This window comes from Rousettus aegyptiacus, unplaced genomic scaffold, assembly GCF_014176215.1.
Source record: "Rousettus aegyptiacus isolate mRouAeg1 unplaced genomic scaffold, mRouAeg1.p scaffold_m13_p_17, whole genome shotgun sequence".
Taxonomy (NCBI): domain Eukaryota; kingdom Metazoa; phylum Chordata; class Mammalia; order Chiroptera; family Pteropodidae; genus Rousettus; species Rousettus aegyptiacus.
The window spans coordinates 23,134,284-23,159,832 of record NW_023416292.1 but is presented as its reverse complement, the minus strand read 5'-3'; the positions used below and the strand labels follow the sequence as shown (position 1 = coordinate 23,159,832).

At 59.0% G+C, this 25,549-nt stretch overlaps 1 protein-coding gene and 1 long non-coding RNA gene across 2 annotated transcripts in view; one reads left to right on the top strand and one right to left on the bottom strand.

Moving 5' to 3' along the window:
- The first annotated feature begins 10,415 nt into the window (after positions 1 to 10,415).
- LOC107502473 (nitric oxide synthase 1 adaptor protein) overlaps positions 10,416 to 25,549 on the top strand; it is a 70,525-nt gene continuing 55,391 nt past the window's right edge. The window contains exon 1 of the mRNA XM_016129705.2: positions 10,416 to 10,747. Coding sequence (XP_015985191.2) covers positions 10,643 to 10,747 — 105 coding nt within the window. The 5' untranslated portion in view covers positions 10,416 to 10,642. The remainder of the gene's footprint in view (positions 10,748 to 25,549) is intronic.
- On the bottom strand, positions 15,613 to 17,638 carry LOC118612863. The gene is made up of 2 exons (XR_004955192.1): positions 17,185 to 17,638; positions 15,613 to 16,145 (listed from the first exon to the last, which is right to left on the bottom strand). It is a non-coding gene; the product is annotated as an uncharacterized LOC118612863 (long non-coding RNA).

The following is a 25,549-nucleotide window of genomic DNA, read 5'->3' as shown; positions in this document are numbered from 1 at the left end:
TAGTTTTCCATGTAAGAGATCAACTCTTAAAAAACTAGTTGGGAGTAAACATCTATAAAATACAATTTAACATCCAATTAAGTGTCGAATGTTGGCTCAGTGCACAAGGACATGCCAGGTCACTAGGTATTTAAGAGGAAGACAGGATAGCCAGCCCATGGGGGGGGCTGGGGCGGGCATGTGGAGGGGGGCAGAACTAATGCCCACAGCGGAAGGCAGAGAGAGCCCGAGCATTTCCCAAGGGTCTTGAAGGAGGCACCGGTCGCCTCCAGTTGAAAGATCAGGATTTCATGAAGGGTGACACTTAGGGACCTTGCGAAGGAATACATCTTCCAAGAAAGACTCCTCGTGGGTAACTGGGCCCAAATTCACAACCAAAGTCCAGCAGCCATGGCTGAGAGGCTTCTCACACAGGCAGGTATCAGGGAAAAGCCCAAGACTGGGCCGCCATGGCCCGCTCTGGGTCCTGCTGCCTGAAGGAGGTCCTGGAATCACACCCATCCCAGGAGAGCCACACGGCCGCATCCTCATTTACGTCTTTAACAGCCAATCAGAACCGCACAGTTCCAACCAATCAGGACAGTGCTTTATGGACCAATCAGACTGTGTAGATTTCGGTTTCTCATTTGCATAAAAATGGGCCAATCAGGGACCAGGATGGGCACCTTCTCTCTATCGGCGGGCCTCGCCTTGGGGTCAAGGGAGCGGCACTTCCAGTTCCCGCCCCAGGGTGTGTTTCCCCAGTCTGCACACTGCTCACCTGGATGAGGTCAGCCTCTCCTCTTACCACACCCCAGAACGGGGACTCCAGGACTCCTGTTGCCATTGGATTGGTGGTAGGCACCTTTTGTTCACGGTCCATACCTTCTCTCTCCAGGATACTTCCTTCCCTTCAGTGGGGCACGTTGACCTCGTGGACCCTGAGAAAGGAGACACCTACCAGGTGGCTAACTGGGCTCAAATTTAAAAACAACCCAGTAGCCATTTCCACACAGGGGCCGTCCACCCAAGCCGTGCTTTGCGGAGAAACTGCAGTGAACTGCCCGCCTGCTCTGCGTCCCTGACATCTGAGCAGCCCTTATGGGGGAGCTCCTGGAATCCTGTTTTAACCAAGAGGACCTAAGCTTTCCTCATCCGGTTGGAGCTGCTGCAGCTATACCCCCAAGGGCATCTTCACTGACCAATCAAAGCACCTCCATTCTGACCAATGGGGACAGTGCCTTTTGGTTGGCTCTCATTCGGAGGATTTGGAGTCCTCCATTGCAGGAGGACAGGGATGAGGGGCGGGGACTTCTCGCTATATAAGTCAGCTTAGCCACGGCCTCGAAGTCCACTTTCCCCTTCCATGGGAGGCTGGAGTCTGTATTTCCCGGCTGGGCCTGAAACATTGGAGCTGAAACACTGAAGATGGTTTGCTCAAGATGACTCCTGGCACCAGAGCAGAGGAGACTGGTGCAGACTGGCGTGGACTGGCGCGGACTGGCGCGGACTGGCGCAGACTGGCGCAGGGCCGAGCTGTCTTGCCGGAGCGGTGTAAGACTCTTGCACTGTTTACGCTGAGAGAAGCTCCCTTCTTCACCACACCCCACATCAGAGATTCCTGTTGGTGTTGAGTTGACCTTTGGTTGACGACGTCGTTTAATGTAAGTCTCATCAGGCTGCCTGGAGCCACGGAGGAGCTGAGGCTTTGGGGCCAGGTGGGCACGCTGTGGGAACTGGCTGTCCCCTACTTGCTGCTCACTTCAGGCGAGTCCCGTCACCTCTGGGAGACTCGGCCTCTTCGCTCCGACATGGGGACCATCCTCTGCTTGCTGCGTGCTCACCACGTGTTCCCTTTACAGTGGCAGACCCCACCCCTAATCCCACGGCTAGAAATAATAGGAACACAAAGATCACAGACGCGTTGGTAAAGGGTCGGCTGGATTTCACGTCCCGACACTGATACACAGTGAAGGTTACTTGGGAGCAGGACGGTGGTTCTCGTCTGAGCTTGTGGGGGCTTCAGAACTGTGGAGCCGCCGGGTGGGTGGCTCTGCTCCTTGTAATTCTGCCACCCACCCAGTGGGTGACCTGGGACAAGTTTTTCCCTCTAAGGCTTAGTTTCCTAATATTGTTAGGTTGCTGCGGAGGTTAGGGATGTGTAAAAAATTCCTGCCCCATCGCCTGCCACGCTCACAAACACTCGCTGGAGGTCGAGTGAATGGCAAGGTGGTCGTGCGTTTAACGGGGCCGTTATCACTCCTGTTCCTGGCTCCACGTAAACTTGGAAGAGCCCTCTGTACCTCGAGTTCCTTATCTGAAAAGGGAAATCTCCATTTTCGATTCTCTGCTTCTCGTAATTCGGGAAAGCGTGTCTTCCCCTCTTTAGGGTTGGCTGTGTCGCAGGGACTAAGCTTGAACGAGGTAAGTTTCTGGAGCTTGAGCAGTTCTTGTTCTTAGCAGCCGCCAGGCCCACGCTGTCGTTGGCAGCGCGGCTCAGCCGCATCCCGCCTGGGATGGCGGACGGTGGTCCCTGGCCTGACTGCCTCCTGGGCGATAACCCCGGACGCCTCGCTGTGGACACGGGGACCGCACCTGCATGCTCCGCGAGCCACGCGCCCATCCCAGGGGGAGCAGCCTCCCCTCTCCTCCCGCCTTCTTGTTAGGAGAAAACCGTTCCCCGCTCTCCCCTGAATGTGACAGCTGTGGCTCCCGAACAGCTGTGTGCTGCCCGCAGTTTCCTCCCCGCAAGGGGTCTCGAGTGTTGAGACCAAGGATCGTGTGTCTGGTCACACACTGCCTCTGCACAACCGGGGGGCATGGTGTTCCTGCGGCTGGGGATGGTTTGGGCACCCAACACGCCAGGTGTAAGCCTCTCAGGTTGTCCTCACTGCCACCCCGCGGTGCAGGTGCAGTCCCCCTCGGGCTGCAGACTGACCAGCGTGTCTAAGGACAAACGGCTCTCCCGTGAGTGGCCAGCTAGCTTCGGGGCAGGTCTGTCTGAGTCTTAGCCCGGGCTGTCGGCCGCACCCCCCAGCCCCCTGACATTCAGCTTCTGAAGGCCAGCCGCAGCCCTCACCCACACCATCGCTCCTGGAATTCCACACGCACGGTTCTGCAACCGCGTGCATGCAAAGTGCCACGCCCACGAAAACCACCGCTTGCCGCAGTGTGACAGGGAGACGTCCCATCTGGGAGAGCTGGCGTCTAGTCCCGAGGCTGCCGCCTGGCCGTGTGTGAGCTTGGAGGAGGCACGGGCCTCAGCTCGGTCTGCCTGCCCAGACAATCGGTTGGACCGAGCGATTTCCAGGGTGGTCTCTTTCAGCCCCGGCCTTCTGAGTTCTCAGGGCCGAGCTGCTTGATTTATCGATCCTTCTGTCGTCTTCCTGAACGCAGTTGGCTTGGGCGTAGCTACCCACACAAAACAGTTGTTTTGCATTTCTGTGAGGCCACCAGTCATTAAAAACTTGACATTTGAGACGTGAGAAGTGAGAAGGGTAGACGGTCCATGCTTTTTGTGACACATTGGTCACCACCTGTGCATCCCAGTTTCCTCGGATTCGGCCTGTGGTCGCAGAGCCACGGGGTGCGGCCTTCGCCTCGGAGGCAGAGGGGAGAAGGGAGGAGGAGGAGGAGCAGGACCGCTCAGCAGCCAGGAGGAAGTCGCCATGTGCCGCGCGGTGGCTGCCGCTGGCTCTCTCTGGGCCTGGGACAGCTGAGCGGGGGCAGCTGGGTCACGGTCACACCGGCTCTCAAGTGCTCGGCATGTACTGTCCCTAACCCTCGGAGCGCGGCTGGGAGACACCGTCGTTTAATCCATTTCATGGACGAGGGAACAGACGGGGAACGCGCCAGCAGCTACGGCGAGGTCACAGAGTCAGGGTCCAGCTGAGGCTCGGGGCCTGTGCCAGAGCCAGCGCCCCGAGGTCACCCTGCCGCCCGGAGGAAGGGCCGGCTGGGGCGCCTGAGGGCGGTTCGGGTAGTGGCTGGCTAGTCACTAAGTTTAATGGCTGTGTGTTTTTTAATTTTAAATATGTTAGAAAAACATAACACATACAGCTTGCTATTTCATAGGTGTTCTTAGGAAGGGCACAACTAGAAACATGAATTGATTTAAGATCTATTTAGAGAAAAGGGTTAAGTTGGTCGAAGTGATTTGGCAAAAACAGTGAGCTGGGGCGGTCACACGTGCCCGGGGCCGGGGCCCGGCCAGCGAGGGGATCTGCTGTGGCTCCTGCTGGCGCCACGACGTCCCTGAGCCTCCAGCGCCGTGTCCCCAGCGCCTGGGCATCTGGAGCCCTGCGAAGGGGACAGACCGACTGTGCACGCGGAAGGGCTGCAGGCCAAGGCGCGGCTCAGCCCGCTGACCCCTCCCGCCCCGCCCGGAGCCCTGCGCTGTCCTTGCGGAGAAGCGAAGCCGGAGGCGGAGGCTGAAAACGGGGCTGCAGGTGTGGCAGTCACCAGCAGGGTCCGTCCTTCTCCCCGAATTACTGTCTTCAGGGGGTCCTCCCTCGAGTTTGCACAGACCTCACTTCTCCCCGCAACGTCGTCCGTGGCGACCCCAGGCCCCTGCGGGCACGAGTGTCTGTGGCCCTGGTTTAAGGCCTTAACCTTCCCCAAGACCAAAACCCCCAAAGGCCGAAAGCACGGTTTCCGGGGGGCTGGGGGGCGCTTTAGAGGCAGAGCTGCCAGGGCCGGCGGCCGGCCGGGGTCTCTGCTGCGTGCGGGGTTTCCGGGCCAGCCCACAGGAGAGGAGGGCGGGGCCCCGCGAGGAGGCACCGGAGGCGCAGCTTCCCGCGGCGCTTCGGCAGCTCGGCGGCTGCCGGGTGATGTTCAGACTGAGAGCACAGTGACCCCTGGCGTCTGAAGTCGCTCTTCACACCCTTTGCTCCCGTCCGAGGTCATCCTCTCCATCCCGGACCAGCTCTTCCCCCGCTACGCCCTGCTGGGTGCAGGCAGCCCGTGCTTGGCTGCGCTTAGTGTCACGGTGCGTTCAGAGCTCAGATGACAGAGGCTGCCTTTGGCCGGTGACGGGCCCAGTGTGGTCGGCCGCTCAGAGAGGCGGAGAACCCCCGAGGCCCCTGCACGCCGTTTCAGGGAAACGCAAGTGGTGTGCAGGGCCGGCGGTGACGCCCGGGGACTTAGAACAGGGGTGCCAGGCCCTGCAAGGGGTGAGGCCGTGGCTGGCGAGGGGGCGGCAGGAGCCGCGTACGGACCCGGCCGCACTCGGCGTGCTGGGCACCCTGAAATGCTCGCCCTCTGTGTGTGGCTCACCGCCACCACTGGCATGTGGGGAGGAGCTGCTTTGCCGATCGGCCCGGGGCCCAAGGCGGGCGGCCGGGGACGGGGCGCGGACGCCCCACGCCCCCATGCACTTGGCACACTGCGCATCTGTGTTTTTCTTTCTTTTTTTTTTTTTTTTTTTGAGCACACTAGTGGGGGTCTGAAGAGAGTTTTGTTTCTTAGGCAGCTACGAAGCTGCTGAAAAGCTTGGCTCTTCCAAGGGGAGGTCTGAAAATAAAACGTTTACCTATATCGCGTCTCCAAATGCTTCCACGGGCTTTGCACAATGCTCCCAGCGCAGCGGCTCAAGAACGTGGGTTTTCTAAAGAAGAACCAAGCCCCGTCACCGTGATGGGACAGATTCGGCAGAAGCCAATGGGCTCCAAATTCAGCAGCCGGCCTTCCCGCGGGTTTTAAATAGATAAGAAATGAAAATGGTCCCAGATTTAGGAGTGGAGAGCTGAGTTTGGAGGTGCCGAGCGAAGGCCCTGAAACCGCTGAGCAGAGCAGCGGAACTCAAGCTCTGTCTGCCGTCATGAGATGCTGAGCCACCCCGCCGCTGTCGCCAGCGAGAAGGCCCCGGGCCGAGGTGGGGCTGGGAGAGCACCTGGGCGTGCGGGGCGGCGGCTCCACGGGCTCCTCGCTCTTCATCGTGGGGCAGGAGAACAGCTCAGACGCCCCAGGTTGGCCGTGAGTCCGGTGCGCGGACACCGATCACCTGCCCGACAGCCGGACGTGTTTCTACCAGAGCTTAGGCAGCGGTCAGGGAACGTACGCCGCCTGCTCTCTCTTTTTGGGGGGCTGGGAGGTCGTCTTCCTGAGTTGGCAGCAGGGCACATCTCGGTCCAGGTGCTCCTCCTGCAACACGGTCATCTCAGCCGTGGCGAAGGCGCCACTTGCTCCCTGCAGACTCTGCCGCCAGCCCGGCCACCAGCTGTGCTCTGGGAAAGCACTCTCCGTCCTGCGAGCCTGTGTCCTACCTGGGTCCTGAAGACGCTGTGTGGTGACGTCTCTCAGACCCCCTCCAGGGTCGGCCCTCCCCCCGGTTGTGTGCTCGCCAGGCCTCACCTCCTTCTCTGAGCCGTTCCCGACTGGGCCAGTCCCAGGGACTTCCCTCCTGCCCTCCCTCCCCTGAGCCCGAGCATTGGCGCCCCTGGTTTCGATGGAGATCACAAGTCACCTCTGCACTTTGCCGTCAGTCCTGTGCCCCTGGGAAATTACTAGAGCAGGAATACTGTTTAAAGCGATGTCATTGCCTCACGGGAAGCTGTTGAATCAATATTTCTCACCTGAAATGTTAAGCAGGGCCAAGAAACACAGCTCCCGACGTTAACTTGAAAAGGAATCTTCAGGGTTAGCAGAGCAGGCAGGTCAGACCCCCCAGGAGAGATCGCTAGAAGAATCCAAATGTGTGTGTGTGGGGGGGCTCAGCCCGCGGGAGCCCAGCTTTCTCTCTTCACCTCGGTCCTTTCCTTGCCTGCATTCTCTACACCTGTTCCGAGAGGGAATTTGTTGGGCAGCCTGCAGACCCTCCGAAACCGTCCATACTCTGTTTCTTTCTGGGCTAGGGATGGGGTAGGGGTGGGGGAGCTTCGAAGGACAGACGGACACCCCGCTAAGCGCCCATTCCTTCTGCTCTAATCTCGGGGCTCGCCCGCTGGGGGGATGGGAAGGGCTTGGAGCCCGAAAGGCCTCTCCCTCTGGAAGTCCATTCTAAAGAGCATTCAATTTATAAAACATGATATGCATAATTTTGTAGAGAGACTTACTTTTAAAACAGAAGAAAATGACTCGATAGGAAATGCAGCCTGCCCTTGGCATGGGGGTGCGGTGGGGTGTCAGGCTGATTAGGGGAAGGGCACGCAGGTCAGCGTCGGACTCTGTAACACCTTCTGGTACAATCTTTCTTATGGGGGAACATCCCCAGTTGTCATTTACGCAGTAAAAGGTCGTGATGGACCAAACCCATCACGATGGAAGGGGTGGTGGTGGTGGTACTGTTTATTTCCTGATTTATTTTTGCAGAGGAATCACTTAATACCTCCACTGCCACCTTTTCACGTGGCTCGAATGCCATGTGCCCCAGGGAGACACCGTCAGGTAAAACTGGTGCCGTGGAAAAAGGATCTGTGTGTTGTTCGAGCTGCGAGTTATCTGCGTGTTGTCTGCGCGTTGCCTGACGGTATCTACATGTCGTCTAAATCACTACGGGTTGTTAACATTTAATGTCACTATTCACACAAAGATGTCGGGAGTTCCCCACGTGTGCACTCGAGGAGCCTCGGGCGAGCCGACGCGCTCGTCGCCCTCTGACGCTTATGCTCGTGGCGGGATTTCTAGGACTTGGTGCTCTGTGACCTATGGAGGTCGCGTCCCTCTCTCAGCCTCGGTTTCCTGTCTGCGGAATGGGGACAGGATGGCACCTGCCTCCTGCGGTCAAGCGAGATGCTTCACGGGACGTGCTTGGCGTAGCAAAGCAGGTACTTTGTGATCAAAAGTGAGTTCATGTCCTCGGTCCCAAATACGGGCTCAGTGTAAAACTTGCTGTCAACTAATTTGTGACTCATCCCTGTGTGATGAGAAGACTCTTGAGCTGAGAGTTCTCGTCTGTCGTAATGACTAGGCAAATTACTTTACTTCTCCGGTTTCTGTTTTTTTGTCTTTCGAACAAAGGAGCTGGGTTGGAGGGACTCTGAGTAACTTTCAGTTCTAAAGGTCTAAATTTTTAGTAAAATTTAACATACAACACATCATACAATTCAGCGATTTATATTTTAGTTAAACGCGCTTCAGGTTAAAATTGTATCACGCAAAGTTCGAAATACAGAAGGAAATGGGAAGCGACATATATACACCTGTCGTTGGTGTTAAGAAAAATAAGGATTCATTTTCTTTCATAGATTTGAAAATGCTGTGAGTGAAATTCAATGATCAATTATATTTAAAGATCCAAAAACAAGATTGAAATCACTGCTAAAAGAAAGGAAACTACTTTCGATGCCCATTGTTTCTCAGAGGAAGTCCCGGGCCTGCTGCCCCCGGGCCCAGCAGGGGGAGGCCGCAGCGAGCAGGCTCCCCTTCCTGGAACGTTCCATCTCACTGAGGTGGATGAATCTAGCTTAGCAGCAGCACACGCCTCAACAAAACATGGACTCTGCATCTTGTTTTCAATAAGAGGCCTTCCATGGCAGTGCAGGCCACGATGGAAATGCCTCCGTAGAGAATCGGGTTCAAATTCCAGCTGCCTTTCCTTCTAAATGTGTGACCGTAGGTAAGTTAGGTAATGCCCTTCCGCCTCAGTTTCTTCAGAAAATGGGGCTAGCCTCAGGCCTGCTGTGGCTATCGATCGAGAAACTACATGTAAGACTCTAAGCCAGCTACATAGAGAGCACAGTGAATGTTAGCTATCATTATTCTTTGATTCCATAACTAATTATTGACTGTCTACTACGTAACAGTCTCTGTACTAGACCCTAAAATGCTTTTGGGCTTCGGCTGTTTGTGTCTTGTCTACAAACAGAGTGCTGCAATGTTAGATATGAAACCCTGGTGATCCAGGCCCAGGGCACCCAGCTTAGACGAGGAAAAAGGTCATTTGGAGTCAGAGGACTTTTTAGACTCAGGAGGCGTGTGAGGTGTAAGTGAAGTACCTGCTTATGGTTTTGCCTTGAAGTTGCTCAGTTCCTGTGCCAGGTTTTAGAAAGCACCTCGTGACGCCTATTAAAGCCACTGTGACATTCGAAGAGCCAAACGTGCCCGATTAGACACTCGTGTCCTGTATTTATGAAAAGGTTATGGTGTATTTCCACGGTGCGAATTATTTTTGGCTCTTACTGACATTTATGACTTTGATAAAATCTGTACAGCATAGTGCATGTAATTAATTTGTTCTCGCCATCAGCTTGCGTTTATTTAAGATATCGTAGAAGATGCTATGTCAGCAGATAGGAGAGATTTCAGCAGATAAGGAGCAGGCAACATATAGGGAAGGACAAGATGAGAAGTGTAATCATGGCAATGGTGCATTCTTACATGGACTTATTCCAGAAATGACGGGAAGATGTGCTTTTTGCCAGTAATTTCATCGCGATGCTTCCCATGATCCCCAGCCTTGTCTCGTCAACCAGCAGTCCACAGGGTATTAAAAGCAGGTGTCAGGGGGATGACTTCCATTAAAGGGCTGACTGACCATTTGGTCTCCACCTCAGGTTGAACTGGTGTTGGCACCCGCTGGTTAGGTTGCTTTTTGGTGACTTCGAGGTGATGCTAAGCCATTAAGTGAGAGCTGTGCTGTACCTGGGCCCACAAGGTTTTGACAGATGCTGAATATTTGGTGACCACGTCCTCCTGTGGCCCCTTCGCTTGTGCACGTGTTACGACCTCTCGATATAAAGGAGGGGCGGGCATGGGCCTCTGAACGTCAGGCACACGCAGTCCAGCCCTCCGCAGACGCGGGGGAACGGGACCGCCAGGAATCACGGGGAGCTTTTGGCCCTGCCGGTAGGGAGGGTGTTTAATTAAGAAAGATAAAAAAGTTGTGGACGCACTTGTTCTTTGCACCCCACTCCTACCGGGCTGATGGCGTCTACACATCCTGCCCGCATGACGCACGTCGGACAGCGCCGCTCACAGGCACAAAGTGCCCGCGACACTCCGCCTTTGGGCAGTCTTGGTTCTCGGGAGAAAGGGGTCTCTCAGAATTAATGATTTGGGTATCTTTGGGCCAGGCATTATCCTTCCTGGTAAATTATAGAAACAGAACAATTAACACCGCCCCTCCTCCTCTCCAAAAGCAAAGATCCAAGGCGCCGCTGCTGCTCCTGTTAGCGGCCGGGCCTGGCATCTGGCGGCAAACGCAGAGGCTGGACGGAGCCTGAGTTCCTGCGACCGGGCCGTCCCAGGCACGGCAGCGTCCGGATCCGGCCGCGGGGGGGCGCTCCCGCACTCGCAGCTGCTCGGCCGGCGGCGCGGGGCGGGGCCTCGGCGGAGGGCGGGCGGGGCCTCGGCGGCGTGGGCGGGGCCTCGGCGGCGATTGGGGCGGGGCGGCGGGGCGGGGCCTCGGCGGCGGGGGGCGGAGTCGCTCCGCGCCGAGCCGGCGTCTCCCTGACAGGCGCCCTCCGCCGCCGCCGCGGCCGCCTTTTCTTCCCGGTCCCCGGCCGCCCGCGCCGGGTCCCGCCTCGGGCCGCGCCCCCGCCGCCTCCCCCGCCGCCCGCGCAGCTCGCCGCCAGGCTTCCTCGCGACAGGAACTGCGCCGCCACAGTCCGCCCGCCCGCGGCGCCTCCGGCCCCCGCTCCCCTCAGCCGCCGCCGCCGCCGCCGGGGTCTCGCCGCCCCCTCCCCCGCGCGGTCGCCCCCGGAGGGGCCGGCGCCCTGCGGTCGCCATGCCCAGCAAGACCAAGTACAACCTCGTGGACGACGGGCACGACCTGCGGATCCCCCTGCACAACGAGGACGCCTTCCAGCACGGCATCTGCTTCGAGGCCAAGGTGAGGGCCGGCGCTGCGGCCGGACGCGCCGCCAGCCCGCGCCGAGGGGGCCGGGCCGAGCGGGGCCCCTGCTCCTAGAGGGGGACCCCGCCCAGAGTGGACCCCGCGGTCGCGCCGGAACCGCGGCAGCACCAGCAAAGTTCGAGCGGTCCCGACCCCCTCCCACCTGCAGACCCCCGTCCTCCCCTTCCACCCACACACCTGTACCCTGCCCTCCCGCCTGCAGACCCTCATCCTTACCCACGCCCGCGTGCGGACTGCGGTCCTCCCCTCCTGCCTGCAGGCACCTCCCCCGGCCCGCCATCCTCCTCCCCCCACCTGCAGACCACCCCCACCCTCACTGGCCCAGGGCTGATGGAGTTACTCCCAGACCCCCTGAGGAGGACCAGCCAGTGGGTGAGTGCAGCCTGGACACCTGGTCCTTTAGAATGGGTTCAGGGAAGCTCTGGTGTTGTTTACCTGCCAGATCCCATGGGAGGGGTGTTTTCAGGAAGGTCTTTCAAAGGGGAATGCCTGCTTCCCCAATGAGGAAATAATACAGGTGTATTTTAGGTTCCAGGTAACCAGGTCCAGGTGGCAGAGTCACTTACTAAATGCCTGGGTTGCCACAACTCCTTTGCAAGTGCCAGTGGTCGGGTGTGTGTGTGTGTGAGTGTGTGTGTGAGAGCGATAGTTCTGTGGTGCAACGTTACGTTTCAGCAGCTAGCAGGAAACCACTGATGAAGAACTTGGGGGGACGGCTGAATTCCCGGGGCCGGGGCCACAGCCCCAGGCCCGTCCTTGGGGAGGGGCGGGTGGAAGCCGAGCTGCCCCAGAGCTTCCCAGAGAGAGGCGTCCTGGTATCTGGTATCTGAAGCCACAGCTGGCGTCCTGCTGCCCGCGGCCTGGGGAGCGGGCTCCCGGCGGAAAGGGTGGGGACAGTGTTCGTCTCCGTCCCCCCTTGTCTCCTTCGTCCGTCCGTCCGTCGTAGCTGCAGGTGTGAGCCTCTCGCGCGCGGACCAGCCGGCCCATGGCAAGGCCGTTTCCCCCACGTCGTGAAGCACCTGGTGCTGTGGGTGCCTGGCGCTGTCAGTTATCTCGAGGTGTCTTTCCTTCTGCTGGAGATGTGGGTCGGTGAATCTTGCCGTTTTTGTTTTTTCCCGAGTAACCTTCTCCTAGTCATCTGGGCTAGAGCAGGGAGGACACCCCTGGCCCCCGACACTTAGCGTGTGGCGGAATGCGGAGCCGAATTACGGGGTATGGCTGGGACCAGAGCAGGCCGCAGCCCGGATCTTACCTCGCTGCTCTCGGAATAGGTGTGTTTGGTCCGAGACGGGATGTTTGGGTTAATTTTTGTCCAGGCCTGTTGCTTTGGTGAGTAGGTTTTTTATTTTAAAGTATGAGTTTTCGACACGGTCGTGACTTAATTTTCTTTGACATACGTAAACGAGGACCTTGGCTTTGTCTTGTTCGGTTCGCGAGTGCTCTGTTTTGCAAGATTGGGGGTAAGGAGAGGTCAGGGTTAAAATGTTTTTAAGCCTTTTGTTCTTTTCTCACAGTCATGGCATTTGATCCTAATTGGGTCTCAAAACCTAGCATGCATGAGAATCACTGGGTGAAAGTATGTGAAAGTCTGATTATTGCCACCTCCATTCTAATTTGCCACATCTTGGGGGAGCCCAGGACCCTGGACCTCTAACGGGCTCCCCACACCGTGTGCTGCAGGGGCCGGGACCAGGCTGCGGGGAGGCCTGGGATTGAGGCCTGCCTCCGCCCTGCTGGGGCTTACCCTGTGTTCCCCAGCGGTGTCTAAGCAAATGTCCTCCTGTAGTACCTTCCGGATTCACACACAGTGGTGCTCCGTGGCAGGGGGGGGGGGATGGCTGGTCTGGGCTGTGTTCCTGGTGCAGGCCTGAGGCACAGGGACCACGGGTCTGCTTTGAGAATGAGGAGCTAGAGAGGAAAGGACAGGGCTGGCTTTGAGGACCGGGCCCTGAGTCCCGGAGCTTCGTGACCAGAGCTGGACAGCAGCGTGCTTCCAAGCCCTGTCAGCCACGGCCCGCGTCGAGGGGGAAGCAGGGCTTTCTGTCGCATGCGCACGGTGAGTGCCACCCCTCGGCGGTGTCCATCCCTCCAGAGCAGGGTCCCCAGCACCGCCCAGGCACTGCGGTAGGCTCCAGGGCGATGCCCAGCACACTCCCCCTTGCTTTGGAAAAGAGCAGGCCATGAAATGTAAATGGCCTGTTGCTGCCTTGCCAGGCACCCTCGGAAGGCAGGCCCAGGTCCCCGTCCCCAGTGCTGGTGGTCTCCCAGGACCAGCGCTGCCCGGAGTGACTCTCTGGATGGCAGCCTCTCATCTCTGGGTTCTGGGGAGGTTGAAAGGTTCTGGCTAGGGTCGAAGGGCATCTGGGTGTCAGAGGTTCTGTGAATTTAAAAAGCACGGTGCGTTTAGTTATCAAGCAGATCTTGCATGTTTTCACCTGCCAGGCTTCGTGTGATAATCGCTGCCTCCCTAGCTGTGGGTGTCCTCGTGTCTTATGAACGGGGACACAGGCTCGGAGGTGGCCATCACGTCGGCGTGCACAGCTGTGTGTGGCAGCGCCAGGATTCACATCTGGGCGCTTGGGCTTCAGGCTGCCAAGGCCGAGGCTTGGCCGCTGGATGGCTTTGCGGAGCGCTCACTCTGCTTCGCACTCGGCGGCAGGGCAGCCTCCGGGCGCTGGCCCCTCGGGCTCCGCCGTGGGGAGTTTCCAAGCTTCCGATGCGGGGCTCCCTGCAGACCTCCCCCTGGGCTGGGGGCTGCTCCCTGCGGTGCCTGTGCAGGTGAGTGGGCGGCCAGTCTCGCCGGGCTGGAGGGCCCGACCTGCCTCCTGCTCCCTGGTGCCTCCCCGGGGCCGCCAGCTGATGCCACCTGCCGGGTGAGGAAGAGACGTGTAGCGCCCTGCGCGGAGGGTCAGGAGGGTATTAATAGCAGCCTCGCCCGCATTCGGAGGTGACTTTTGATTCACCTAGGACTTTCACATGTAAAGAATTTCCTTGTGTGGAAATAGGAACGTCAGTGTTACCTGCATTTTTCAGATGCAAAGATGAGGCTCGGGGGGATTAACTCGTCTGGAGCCACTGAACTGCTGGGATGAGAAAACAGTGATCACGGCGACCCTCACCCCCGCCTGCGAGCCGAGCGCCGTCTGGGCCTGGCTGCGTTCAGTCCTCACTCTGGCCCTGCGCCCTGGCCCGTGGCTCTCCGCAGAGCCCGAAGCAGTGGCGGCGCTGTGTCCGTAGCCCTCCGGCCCGGCCCTTCCCCGAGTCCGTCCTGTGGCGCAGACCGTCAGGGCCAGAGGCACCGCGGCTCCGATGCGGAGGTTGGGTCCAGAGGGGAAGTCGTCCACACAGGGCCGCATACTCCACGGGAGCAGAGCCGGGGCCACCCTCGCTCCCCGGCCTCACGCTGGTTTCGGCTGTAGCCAACTAGCTCCAAACCCAGTGGCTTAAAACGACATCTGTTAATTTGCTCGTGATTCGTGGGTCGCAGTTCGGGGAGGGCTGGGCCGTTCTCCCATTGCACGGGGTGCTGACTAGGTCACTCGGCTGGCCGCATTCACCTGTGGCAGGGCTGGGCTGGAAGGCCCTGGGAGTGCCGCTCACAGGGCTGGCCCTCCAGGTGGCTGTCCTCTCCACTGGGTCGCTTGGGTCTCCTCGCAGCATGGTGGCCCTTGCATCTGGTGGCTGGCTTGTCAGAGGGAGTGTTCCAGACGGAGAGGGCGGGAGCGCTGAAGGCCTGGCCTCTGAAGTCCCACGGGGTCACTTCTGCATTCTGTCGGTCAGATCGGGCCACCGGCCAGCTCGGATTCAGGGCAGGAGAAGTGGACTTCACTTCTTCATGAGGAGAGTCAAAGTCCCATTGCGATAGTGCTCGGGGGAGAGTGGCGTTGCCAAAGCCGCCTCAGGATCGCTGCCTACACGTCTGTGTTCTTCCCCCACACGCACCTCCCGGGACCCGGAGTGTTTTTAGGGGACCCTTCTCACGCTCTGTGCACGCATCTCCCCAACGCCGGGTACACGCAGCCTTCAGTAACACATTGTTTGGCACGTGGGAGATATTACCTACTGCAGGAAGTCCGAAAGCAGTAAATCTTGTCCTACTGCTGAGTCATCTCGTCCTATCGTTTCAGTAACCTGAAGGCTTCCACCTCGTCCTGTGAACTTTTGTTCTGTTAATTTTCCTGGAATATAATCCTGGCATCCTCCTGCCCCAAACCGCAAAGAGTTTCTAAGCCCATTCTGTTAGACCCCCGATTCCGAGGGCTCTGTTTCTGAACAGCCCCCTCCATCGCCCTGCGCCTCAATCCAACAGGGTGCTCATGAGCCCAGTAACCTCCCTGAGGTTCCCCACGCCCCCCTCAGGCCCAGCCCACATGGCACCCAGTGACGTGGCTGCTACCAGGCCCTCCTCCAGCCGGAGGCACGCCAGACCCTGCTGTGGACCAGAGCTGCCTGCCCGTCTGACCTGCCATCGTCAGGGTCCCTGCTACTCTGCCCCTGTCCTTCGCGGTGCTGGGTGCGGCGCTCTGCATGTAGAAAATGCATTCTGAATGAATGAATGTAATTTCTAAAGTGGTCCCCATGGGGACTGCCAAGGGCCGTCCCGTGTTGCCAGGTGTGGGCGATGCCCCTGCCGCTCTCCTCCCGACTTTCTCTTGCCTTAGGCCTGCACCTCTCGGTCCCCAGGGGCCTGAGGGACGACCTGGTGTCCCTCGAGGCACCCCCTGCCCCCACCAAAGGAAGTGCTGAGGTCACATTTTGTCCTCATTAAGTGGAATTCCAGTGATGGGCATGCAGTGCAATTAATATAATCTTCGATTATAGAATACGTGATCGATTCCAGGAATGGGTAATTGTCATTTATTAGTAAAAATATATTTCAACCTGCTGTGTTCTCGTTAATGAATTGGTACTTTTCTCCCCAATTCATTGTTTTTTCTCCTTTAATGTTCCGTGTTATAATTTTTATGACATTAATTCGGCTGACAGCATAGATGGCATGGGTTCAGGAGCCAAGCTGTGTTTAGGTTCGAATCCCACTCGGTCCCTCACTTGCTGTGTGGCCCTGTGTGCGTTACCTAAATCCCTCCCTTAGTACCGTCATCTACGAAAAGGGGGTGCCAGTGTCACATACCTCAGAGGGCCGATGAGGAGAGCAAGTGACTTATACGTGTCAACGCCTCGCACGGTGCCGGGCGCCGAGGTGGCTGTCTTTATTATCGTGGTTGTTCAGTCCTGCGAGTCGCGGTTTGCGTCTCCTCTGTGCGTGTGCTACTGCTGGTGCGATACGCCCGTCCTCTGCCACGCCGGGCCCCGCCGTGTTTCGTCCCCATTTACACGCCTGCTTCAGGACTTCGCTGCGGGAGTTCTCCGATTCCTGAAGTCGCAAATCAGACAGCGTGACCACTCCGTGGGTTAAAATAGCCGTCGGCTCCCTCAGGAAGGAGTGAGACGGGGGGACCGGCTCCCCGGGCACCCCGCACGCTCGTTCCAGCCCTGGATCCTCGTCGGGGTTGGGGGTCACAGGCCCTCCGTGCGGCGCGGCGTCTCTGCACTGTGTCGCTCTGAATTTCTCGGACAAATGTCTCTTCAGGCGGAGGTGCTCTAAGCAGGTGCAGTCTCGCATCCTGGGGTTTATCAGCACCTCGCGTGATGCGTACAGTTCCCTTTTCAATTTTTACATTCTGCATCGTTTCCTTTAAGCACTGCTGCAGCTGGCTTCAAAAGTTACTTAAAATGGCCCTTCCAGCGAGTCCTGTGCCCAGGGCGCTGCGCCGCCGCCGGACCCCCTCTTCCACCCCGTGTGTCTCCCCCTCTTCCACCCCGTGTGTCACCCCCTCTTCCACCCCGTGTGTCACCCCCTCTTCCACCCCGTGTGTCACCCCCTCTTCCACCCCGTGTGTCTCCCCCTCTTCCACCCCGTGTGTCTCCCCCTCTTCCACCCCGTGTGTCACCCCCTCTTCCACCCCGTGTGTCACCCCCTCTTCTACCCCGTGTGTCTCCCCCTCTTCCACCCCGCTGGTGTTCTGCAGCATTTCAGTGAGATGCGTGTGTCTGGTGGCCCATCTGTGAGCTGCTACCCGCCTTGATTCTCAAAGCTGCGGTGCTTTCCAGGAGCGCTGCCACGGGGGATCCGCCGTGACGGTGGGCGGAGCCGGGGCCCCCCAGCACGGGGTGGGCAGGACGGGGGTACCCGTCCCCAGGGCACCCCACATGCAGCACTCCACCGGGGAGATACGCCCCCTGCATGCTTGCAGCGCCCACGGCCGCACGTCCCCTGCTGGCTCTGTGTGCGCATGTGTCCTGGCCTGGGCTGCGAGCTCCCCCGGGGCCAGGGGGCGCCCCACATGCCTGCCTGTGCTGCCCACATCCTAGGACACCAGCATGCTAATCACTGTCATTTAAGAAGCACTTACTGTGTTCCAGGCACTATGCCGAGCGCTTTGTACGAAATCATGAATCCTCCCAGCAGCCGTGTGAGGTAGGGCACTCCCGTTATCCGAGTTTTACAGATGGGGAGGCCGCGTCGAAGGGCGGGGTGGCTCGTTCGCAGGCCACATTCAGCAGTGGACACGCCCCAGAGTCTAACCAGGCGCCGTCCACCGCCGGCAGCGGTGCAGCGGGTCTCGGACGCCAGGAGCTAACGTCCTGCGTGTGGCTGTCAGCGTGTGACGCACGTCAGCTCACTCCGTCCTGGTGTGGGCCCCGAGGGTCGGCCTTGTCCCCACTCTGCGGGTGAGCGCACTCAGGCACCTCCCGGGTTGGATCGGACGGGCAAACGGTCTCCGGAAGGCAGCGGCCTCGGCCCTCCCGGCACGGCTGTGCCTGGGCCCAGGGCCGACCGGCTGCTCCGTGCTGGCGGCCACGGGCTGCTTGGTGACCTGGAGATACGGAAACATTAGTGAGGAGGGGTGGGGGCCGGGCGGGAGACGCTCCCAGAGGCGTGTTCCCGCCACGCGCTTCCGGCCCGGAGGCGGCAGTCCACTCCCGCTCACCGTCCCTCGTCCCAGGCCCTGTGCCTGGCCCCACAGCCCAGGGGCCCTCCAGGGGAGACCCCAGGCCCGGCTGGCGGCGAGCCCCAGCGCCGGGAAGGCTCTCGGCTGCGTCCTTTCTGACGCGACAGCTGCTCCCCTGCCGGCTTCGGCCTCTCTGGTCGGAGGCGCTCATGCGGAAGTGTTTTCTTTTTCTTCTAAGAGGAAGATTAACGCCCGCGGCAGGCCAGGTGGCAGGTGACCGTGCTCCTCACGCCTGCCCGCGCCCGGCTACATTTCCATGCTGCCCTCGGGGCCGCGGCCTTTCCGTTCTCAGATCTGGCGGCCCGGTTAAGCCTTGTGTCCTCGGCAGCCATGGCCGACGTGTGGTCTAAGCTTTTGTTTTTCTTTTTAACTGAGATCGAAAGTCTACCTTTTGCTTAAAGGTCACTCGAATGCAGCTTTTTCTCATTCAGGTCAAGAGTCTGCAGTGTCCTCAAATGAGGGGGCTCGGCGGCAGGTTTCCTTGATCTGATCTTGCTCGTCACCTGGACACTGAACACAGACAGAGGCCCAGGCGTGCGGAAGTGGCCGCTGGGCCGCCGTCACCGTCGGGGTTTCCAGGTGGTGCTGACAGGCGCCTGGCGTTGAGAACCCCGGAGCCGGAGCCCCAGGTCTCGGCGCGGTGGCGCCCCAGGAGTTAAAGTGCTCTCAGCGATTTTAACTCAGTCAGTGTGGGGTGCAGCCTGCGTGTTGCGATTTCTGTCTTTCTTTGCTGAGACCATCTTCTCATTTGTTTCGAGAATATTCATAATCGCTTGTTGAAGTGTTTGCGTCCCTGGGTTTCCTGTTAACACTTATGTGCCCGTTTTGCGATTACGTTGGCCTCTCCTGCCATCGGACCCCTGGCCTGCGAGGTCCTCCAGCAGGCACTGCGGCTCAGTTACTTTCCAGGACGCTGCACGGTGCCTGACACACAGGCATAGCCCCAATCTAGGACGGATGACGTCGAAGTCGCAGAGCGCGCACAGCCTCGGCCCTCAGCACCTGGCGCCCTTGCGAGCTCCGCGGTCTTGCCTCTCGTCCTGGGTCCCGTCGGCCACGCCGCACAGGACGGTTTGCTGGAGGGAACGCGGCGTTCGATGCCTCTGCCTCCCAGCCAGGCCTTGGCAAGCTGGTGAAGGCGTTTCTGGCGTGGGTCTCCTTTTTCTTCCGCCGACGTGAGCTAGCCTGTGGCCTGAGGTGGACTCGGGGTTGGGGACCCAGGATGGCCACATCATGTCCATGCTGGTCTTGGGAGGCGTAGCTGGCCCGAGGCACGTTTCTCCCCTGGTCGCCAGCCCCGCAAGCTCCGTCCGCGGCCATGGCCGCGCTGGGTGCCGGGCGGGCACAGGCGCCATCGCGGCAGCTGGGGCCCCGATGTCGTCCACAGCGCGGGCAGGCCCTGCTCAGGAAGCGCGCAGCCCGCAGGGCGAGGCCGACACACTCAGCGCCGGGTGGCCGTCAGGTGCCTCCTGACAGGGACGCCTTCTAGGGATCCCCTATTTCCTCTTTCCAGCGTAGCCTGAAGTCATTTTTCATTTAAAACGTCTGAAGCACACACTCGAGGCTGCTGACTCACCTCTTCGGGGGAGGGGGGGGAAGTCTGGGTGTGCGGGGGAGGGGTGCTCGCGCCTCCCGCCCACTTGCTGTTCTCTCCCCGAAATGCTGTTCCCTCGGTGCCTGGCAGGGGGGCCGGGGCTGAGGCCGGGACGCACAGGGCCTTGTTCCGGACGGGCCGCGCTGCCAGCCTGCCCCTCCTCGGCTCAGCAGCCGGACCCAGTCGCTGTCAGCTCCGGGCGCTTCGGTGCCCTCGTCGGTAAAGCGTGGAGCTGACCGGAAGGTAAGTCTCGGCTTCCGCGTCTTCTTCTTCCCACACCTCTGCAGACCGGCCCCCTGTCCCCAGGGAAGCCACGCCCCAGTCACTCGGCGCCCACACACTGGCTGACGGAGCCGTCGGAGCAGACAGCCGGCGCAGGGCCGCCTGCACGCAGTGCCGACGCGCCCCGCTGAGCCCCGGGCGTGGAGGGGGCCGCGCCCCGGCCCGTGGCCGTCGCCCGGCAGCGCAGCTCAGGCTCCGTGAGGCGGGGGCAGCGTCCACGCGCCGCTCGTCTCCTGTTCGCGAATATTTACACCTTTTGCTGCTCCGTGGAAAAAAATCTCTTAAAATTTCAGCAGTTTTCCTTATTGTAGTAAAAACAAAAAGATGGTATCCGAACTCTGGAAAAGTAGCAATGGCGTAATTATTGGACCTTCTGCAATTCCTACGAAAACGATAGAGCAGCTGAATAGCAAAGCCAAAAGCTCATGGACAGCAGGCAACAAAATTTGGCGACAAGGTATCCCCACGCGCCCCCAAGCACATTCAGGTGGGGACAGTTCGCCAACAGCCGGCGTGATGTTGGTGTCCGTGTGGGAGGAAAACAGGGAGCCGCAGGGCCCAGGGCGAACGTGGGGAGGAGAACCCGGGGCCCGCGGGCCCACCGCAGAGCGCGGTTTACGCCGCAGGGCCGTGGCCGATGCCTCGGGGCGAGGCCACCGCAAGGCCAGCCCCGCGAGCCCCCGGCCCGACAGAGGCCACCGCAAGGCCAGCCCCGCGAGCCCCCGGCCCGGCAGAGGCCGCTGCGGGTGGCGTCCTGGGTGGCGTGGACGCTGAGCGGGGCCGGCGCCGGCGGCAGAAGTGGCGGTCAGGCCCCGGGGAGAGCGACGCAGCGCCCTGCGTGCCTGTCGCAGAGCCGGGGCCGCGGTCAGGAAGCGTCCGGGCTCAGGAACGCAGGGTCGCGAAAGCATCGGCGACGCAAAAGCACGGAGGTCGAATTCGAAGGCGTTTGCGCGAGAGGCGCGAGAGCGCGGGGCGAAGCGTCATCTCCGGGGGTGCGCGGCGACGGGCCCTGCCAGAGACGCGTGTTCAGAGAGCAGATGAAAATATAGCTCCGTTTCCAAGTGAGCTGAAAACGTTTTAAATTATGCAAGGCGTGAAAGAACATAGATTAGAATTATGAAAATTCAGAAATAAAGTGACAGAATTCAAGAAAGAGTCAGAAATACAGCGATTATTTTAGAAATGTAAACTAGAAGGAATGTAAGAAAAAATAAAGCTAACAAACGCCTGAAAAGTAGGGAAAGTTTTAAAATGAAAAAGAATTACAGAAAAAGATAAAATAGATTTGAGAATGGCAAATATTGAAGACAGGCAAAGAAGAGCTAACACACGGCTAGGAGGGGCTCTCGAAACGCAAAGCCAAAGCAAGGGACCAGGACTCCAAAAATAGTGATCTGTGAACATTTCCCCCAAAAGTACAGTATCGGAAACCTCGTGCCGAGAGCATGCAGCACGCGCCTGAGGATGCGGCCGGGGTGGCCTCTCTCAAGGGGGGCGCCAGCAGCGGCCCCGGGCTTTACAGGAGAAGGTCACCTGGGCACCCAAGAAAGAAGGCGAGTTACAAGGGGAGGGAACACGAGGCCATCAGGCTTACGGCGAGCCAGGGAAGGGGGTGCGACACACCCGAGCCAGAGCGAGCCCAGGACTCGTGCGCAGCGGTTCCCACGCGCCAAGTCAGGGAGCGTCGTTCCCACGAGCCCTGAGGGAGCCGCAGAGCGAGGCTCAGCGGCCGGGGCAGCCACACGCGTGAGCGCGGGCAGTGCGGGACGGGGAGCTGCGGAAGTCGCCGCGGGGAGGCTGCGTGCAGCAGGTACGTGATCGTAGCAGCTCACGGTGGCGGCTGTGACAAACCGCTGTAGTGCCGGTGGCCTAAAAGCCAGAAATTTATTCCCACAGTTCTGGAGGCCAGAAGTGCACGATCAACTTCATCCTCCTGAAACCGAGGTGCTGGCAGGCTGCCCGCCTGCGGAGGGTCCAGGGGACAGTGCGTCCGCTGCCCTCCCGGCTGCTGGTGGCCGCCAGCATCCCCGCGGTCTCTGCCCCCGCCAGCCGCTGGCTTCCCCTTTCGGTGCGGGACACTCAGTTCTGTTGTCCTCTGGGTATTCGGAAGCCAGACGACGGGCTCGCGTCATCGTCACTGGGCGCACGTGTGGCTGACGGGGTTTCGGCGGGGGTCACGCCTGCCCTCGGCGGGATCCAGAGCAGAGCCCGAAGGCCGGCTCCGTCTGCGCCCCTGACATCCCTCCGCACCAGGTGCCAGAGGCGGTCGAGGACACGGCCAGGCAAAGGAGCGTGTCTCCGGGGGGCCGGCTCCTCCCTGAGCAGAGCCCGGGGGATGATTTAGCCTTGACGTTCATCCGTCTCGACGCCCCTTCTCTCTAAGCGAGAGACCGGTGTGATGCCGGAGTTCCCCGCTGGGCCCCGGCCTTGGAAGGGGGAGGGCTCAGCACACTTCCGTCTGGCCCTGGGAAGGGAGGCGGCTGTGTGGGGGGCTGGCCCTGATGGCATCGGAGGCCCTTCTTCTCCTGCAGGGGTCTTATCTCAGTGGAGCGGGGGCGGGGGGGGGTTGGTGGGGTGGGGCGGAGGTCTGGTCGTGGGCAGCGGTCTGGTCCCGGTGGAGCGGGGTGGGGGCCGGGATTCTGGTCCCAGTGGGGTGGGTGGTGTGCGCAGCCAGATGGGGTAAACTCCTGCTCGCTTAGTCTTCCCCGGACTCATAGCCCTTGTGAACTAGAGTCCGGGAACCAGTCCCAAACCGTGCCTTGGGGCTCAGCGCCCACAGCCTTGTTGGCGGAGGGGTGCTGAGTGTTTGGGCCGGGGCGCGTGCGTCCTGGCCCGTCCGGACCCGGCTGGGGGCAGAGGGCACACGGGCAGACCCGGGCTCACCCTCCCTTTCCTTCGGCTCCACACGAGTCGGAGGTCAGGCTCAGATGCGTTTGGCGGCTCATCCGCGATCACACAGCTAGTTTGGGCCTGAGCCTTCTTCCGGCCTGCTGAGGCCCCTTCCAAAGCGCCCTGGCGCCAGGCGGGGGCGTGGAGGGCGGGCCAGGCAGCCGCACGCAGCGCTTCCCGGAGCACCGGCCAGGTGTGCGGCGCGGCAGAGGCTTTGGTCGCGCTTTGAACCTTGCTGCGGGGTGCGCCGCCCAGACCCCTCTGCACCTTCTCACCTGGCGTCATTGTCCGAGACTCCGCCATGCAGCTTGGCTCGCTCGTTGTCACTGCTGGGGAGTCCCCCCCCGCCCCCGCGTGGACACAGCCGTTGGTCTGTTCTTCTCTTGATTGGAAATTAGGTGGTTCCGTTTTTCACAACTGTAGACATCGTCGCAGTGAAGTTCCTTGTTGGGCCTCGTACCCCGGCTGAGCACACGCCAGCGCACCGGGGCCCAGGGATTCCCCGGGGACGCCGTTTGCCTCCACACCGGGCTGACACCTGCTTTTGCTGCCTTTACCCTTTCTGCTGATATGCTGGCTGTGACACGTCTTTGGATTTGCATTTTTCTCATTACTCGTTAGGACATCAGTTTTTATGTTTGCCATAGTTTTTTTTTTTTTTTCCTCGTGTGAACTACTTGTTCATATCCCTAATCCATTTTTTGGGGGGGAGGGGGTTTGGTTGAGTCTTTTGTCTTTCCCTGTTGACTTGTAGAAGTTTAATCTGAATGCTGAGCTTGGCCACGTGTATCGCAACCATCTTTTTCTACTTCGTGGCTGGTCTTTTCACTTTCTTTACGATATCTTCTGATATTTATCGTTTTAGATTTTAATACAAAATATATTAATCTTTTCTTTCTCATTTATGCTCTTCGTCTTTTAAAAAGTTTCTGTGATCGGAGATCATCGTGGCGCCTGGTAGTGCCCGAGAGGGGTTTTAGGCTCGCCTTCTGCATCTAGCGCTGGGCCTTGTGTCTGTGTGTGGCTGGAGACGGGGGTCTCGTTTACCTTCCGCTGTGCAGATAACCGGCTGTCCTGGCGCCGCCTTTGCCCGCCCGCTCCCCATGGTGCCGCCGCCGCGTCTCCCTCGCCGTGGGGAGGCTGGGCCCACGGCGGGCGCGTCGTCTGCCTGCCTCAGACCCGCAGACCCGTCTTCGCAGTTCTCAGCCTCACAGTCTCGATTGTCCTTGGCCTTTGCTCTTCCGCAAAAATTTTGGAATCAGTTTAGTAAGTTCTTTAAATTCAGGGATCTTTGTCAGTTTTTTCTTGTACTGACACGTCTTTTTGGGTTGAGATTTCTAATCAGAATTACACTGAATTCATAGAATAATTTTGGTGATAAATGACATTTTTGCGGCATTTAGGCTTCCACAAATATGCCTTATCTCTTTCTTCATTTATGTAGATCACTAGTGTCTTTCAAAGAAATTTGATGATTTCTTAAATTTTTATCTACCTTTTCTTGGATTGAGTCGTAGGCGCCTTGTAGTCCTGTTTGCCGCAGGGCACGGTGCCTTTCCCAAATGCACGTTTCCTGACCGTTGGGGGCCGGTCTTCGTCACTTGCGTTCACGGCGCTGTCCGCCTCGGGGCCGCCTGAGAGTTTCCGCTCTCCTCTGCCACGCACGTCTGTGTTCCCTGTCCCGCCCTGGCCGTCCAACGCAGACCTTCGAGGTTGTCATAGACGTGGCAAACTGCTACTTCGAGTGGTTCAAACCACACGACAGAATGCGCCAGTCGACCATGAGTGGTGCCGGTTACACTGAGACGGCGTTTCTCGGTTCAGAGACTGGCACGATTCCAAAAGCGGGACCACGTCCTCTGCCGGTGAGGCTTTGGGGAAAGAAATACACATGCCCACTCGCCGGGGGGTTGCCAGGCAGCACCGCGTGGGCCTCTGCCGGGCCCCGCGACGCCGGCCCCGGTTCACGTGCGTCCACTCCTCGATCAGCAGTCCCGCCGCTCGGATCCTGCTCCAAAGGTTTCCTGGCAGCAATGCTTTTGTAGGTTTGCTGGATTTCGAAGCACAGTAAGATTTTTCTCACTGAGGGATGCAAAGACGTTTACTCATGTTTTCTCTTAGTGCTTGTGTGGTTTATATTTCTTAAATTTTGACCGAGACTCATCCTCGCGTGCAGGGTGAGCTGCAGACCGCGTCCCGCTCTCTGGGTGCCTGCGCTGCCCCCTGAAGTCGCCCCCGGCGGGAGCACTGCCTTCCTTTCCCGGCGCACGCGGGGCTCTGTGCTTTCGACGATTTTGCGTGGTCTTTTGGGACATGGTCAGTCATTCGAGCTGCTGTGCCAGCTCTCCCAGCAATCTGTTCTCCCGCGGTTTTGTTCTAATCGTGAAATATTCATTCCTTGTGCAGACTGACAGAAAGTTCATCATACTTGCATGAAATGTTCGGTGTTATTTTAAACATTGATCATTTTCTTCATCATCATCCAATATCCCTGAATGAAAACTCCTCTAAGTATATTCGTATTCCAAACTGAAGTATATTTGTAATCTTTCTTTAAAAAGGGGTACATTTTTTCTTATTTTTCCGTTATCTTTTTTATCTTTTTTCTCCCTATTCATAGCATAGGTATTTGAGTATCTGCTGCTTATAAGGCAATTTAACTGATACAGAGTAGGATGTGAATTGCGCAAATGGGGAAAAGTTTATTCCGCATTCAGCCCCCACTTCCCGTTATTATTTGAAGAAATCAGTCTAAACTGCAGAATTCCTGAGCCGCCGGGATCAGCCGTTGGCCGTGAAGCCAGCCTGGGACGTCCCTGTCAGTTGCTTAGCGTGATGGTGGCTGCTTAGTCACTTGGGGGGGCAGGGACCTTGGTGAGAATTGGTTGTTCTTCCCAGTCTTAGGAGGTCCTTCCTGGCCGTGGGGGCCTTGGCCGGACTCGACCCGTAACTCCGCCCGCAGGGCGTCAGGAGGGTCTCTGAACGTGCCGAATGCACCGG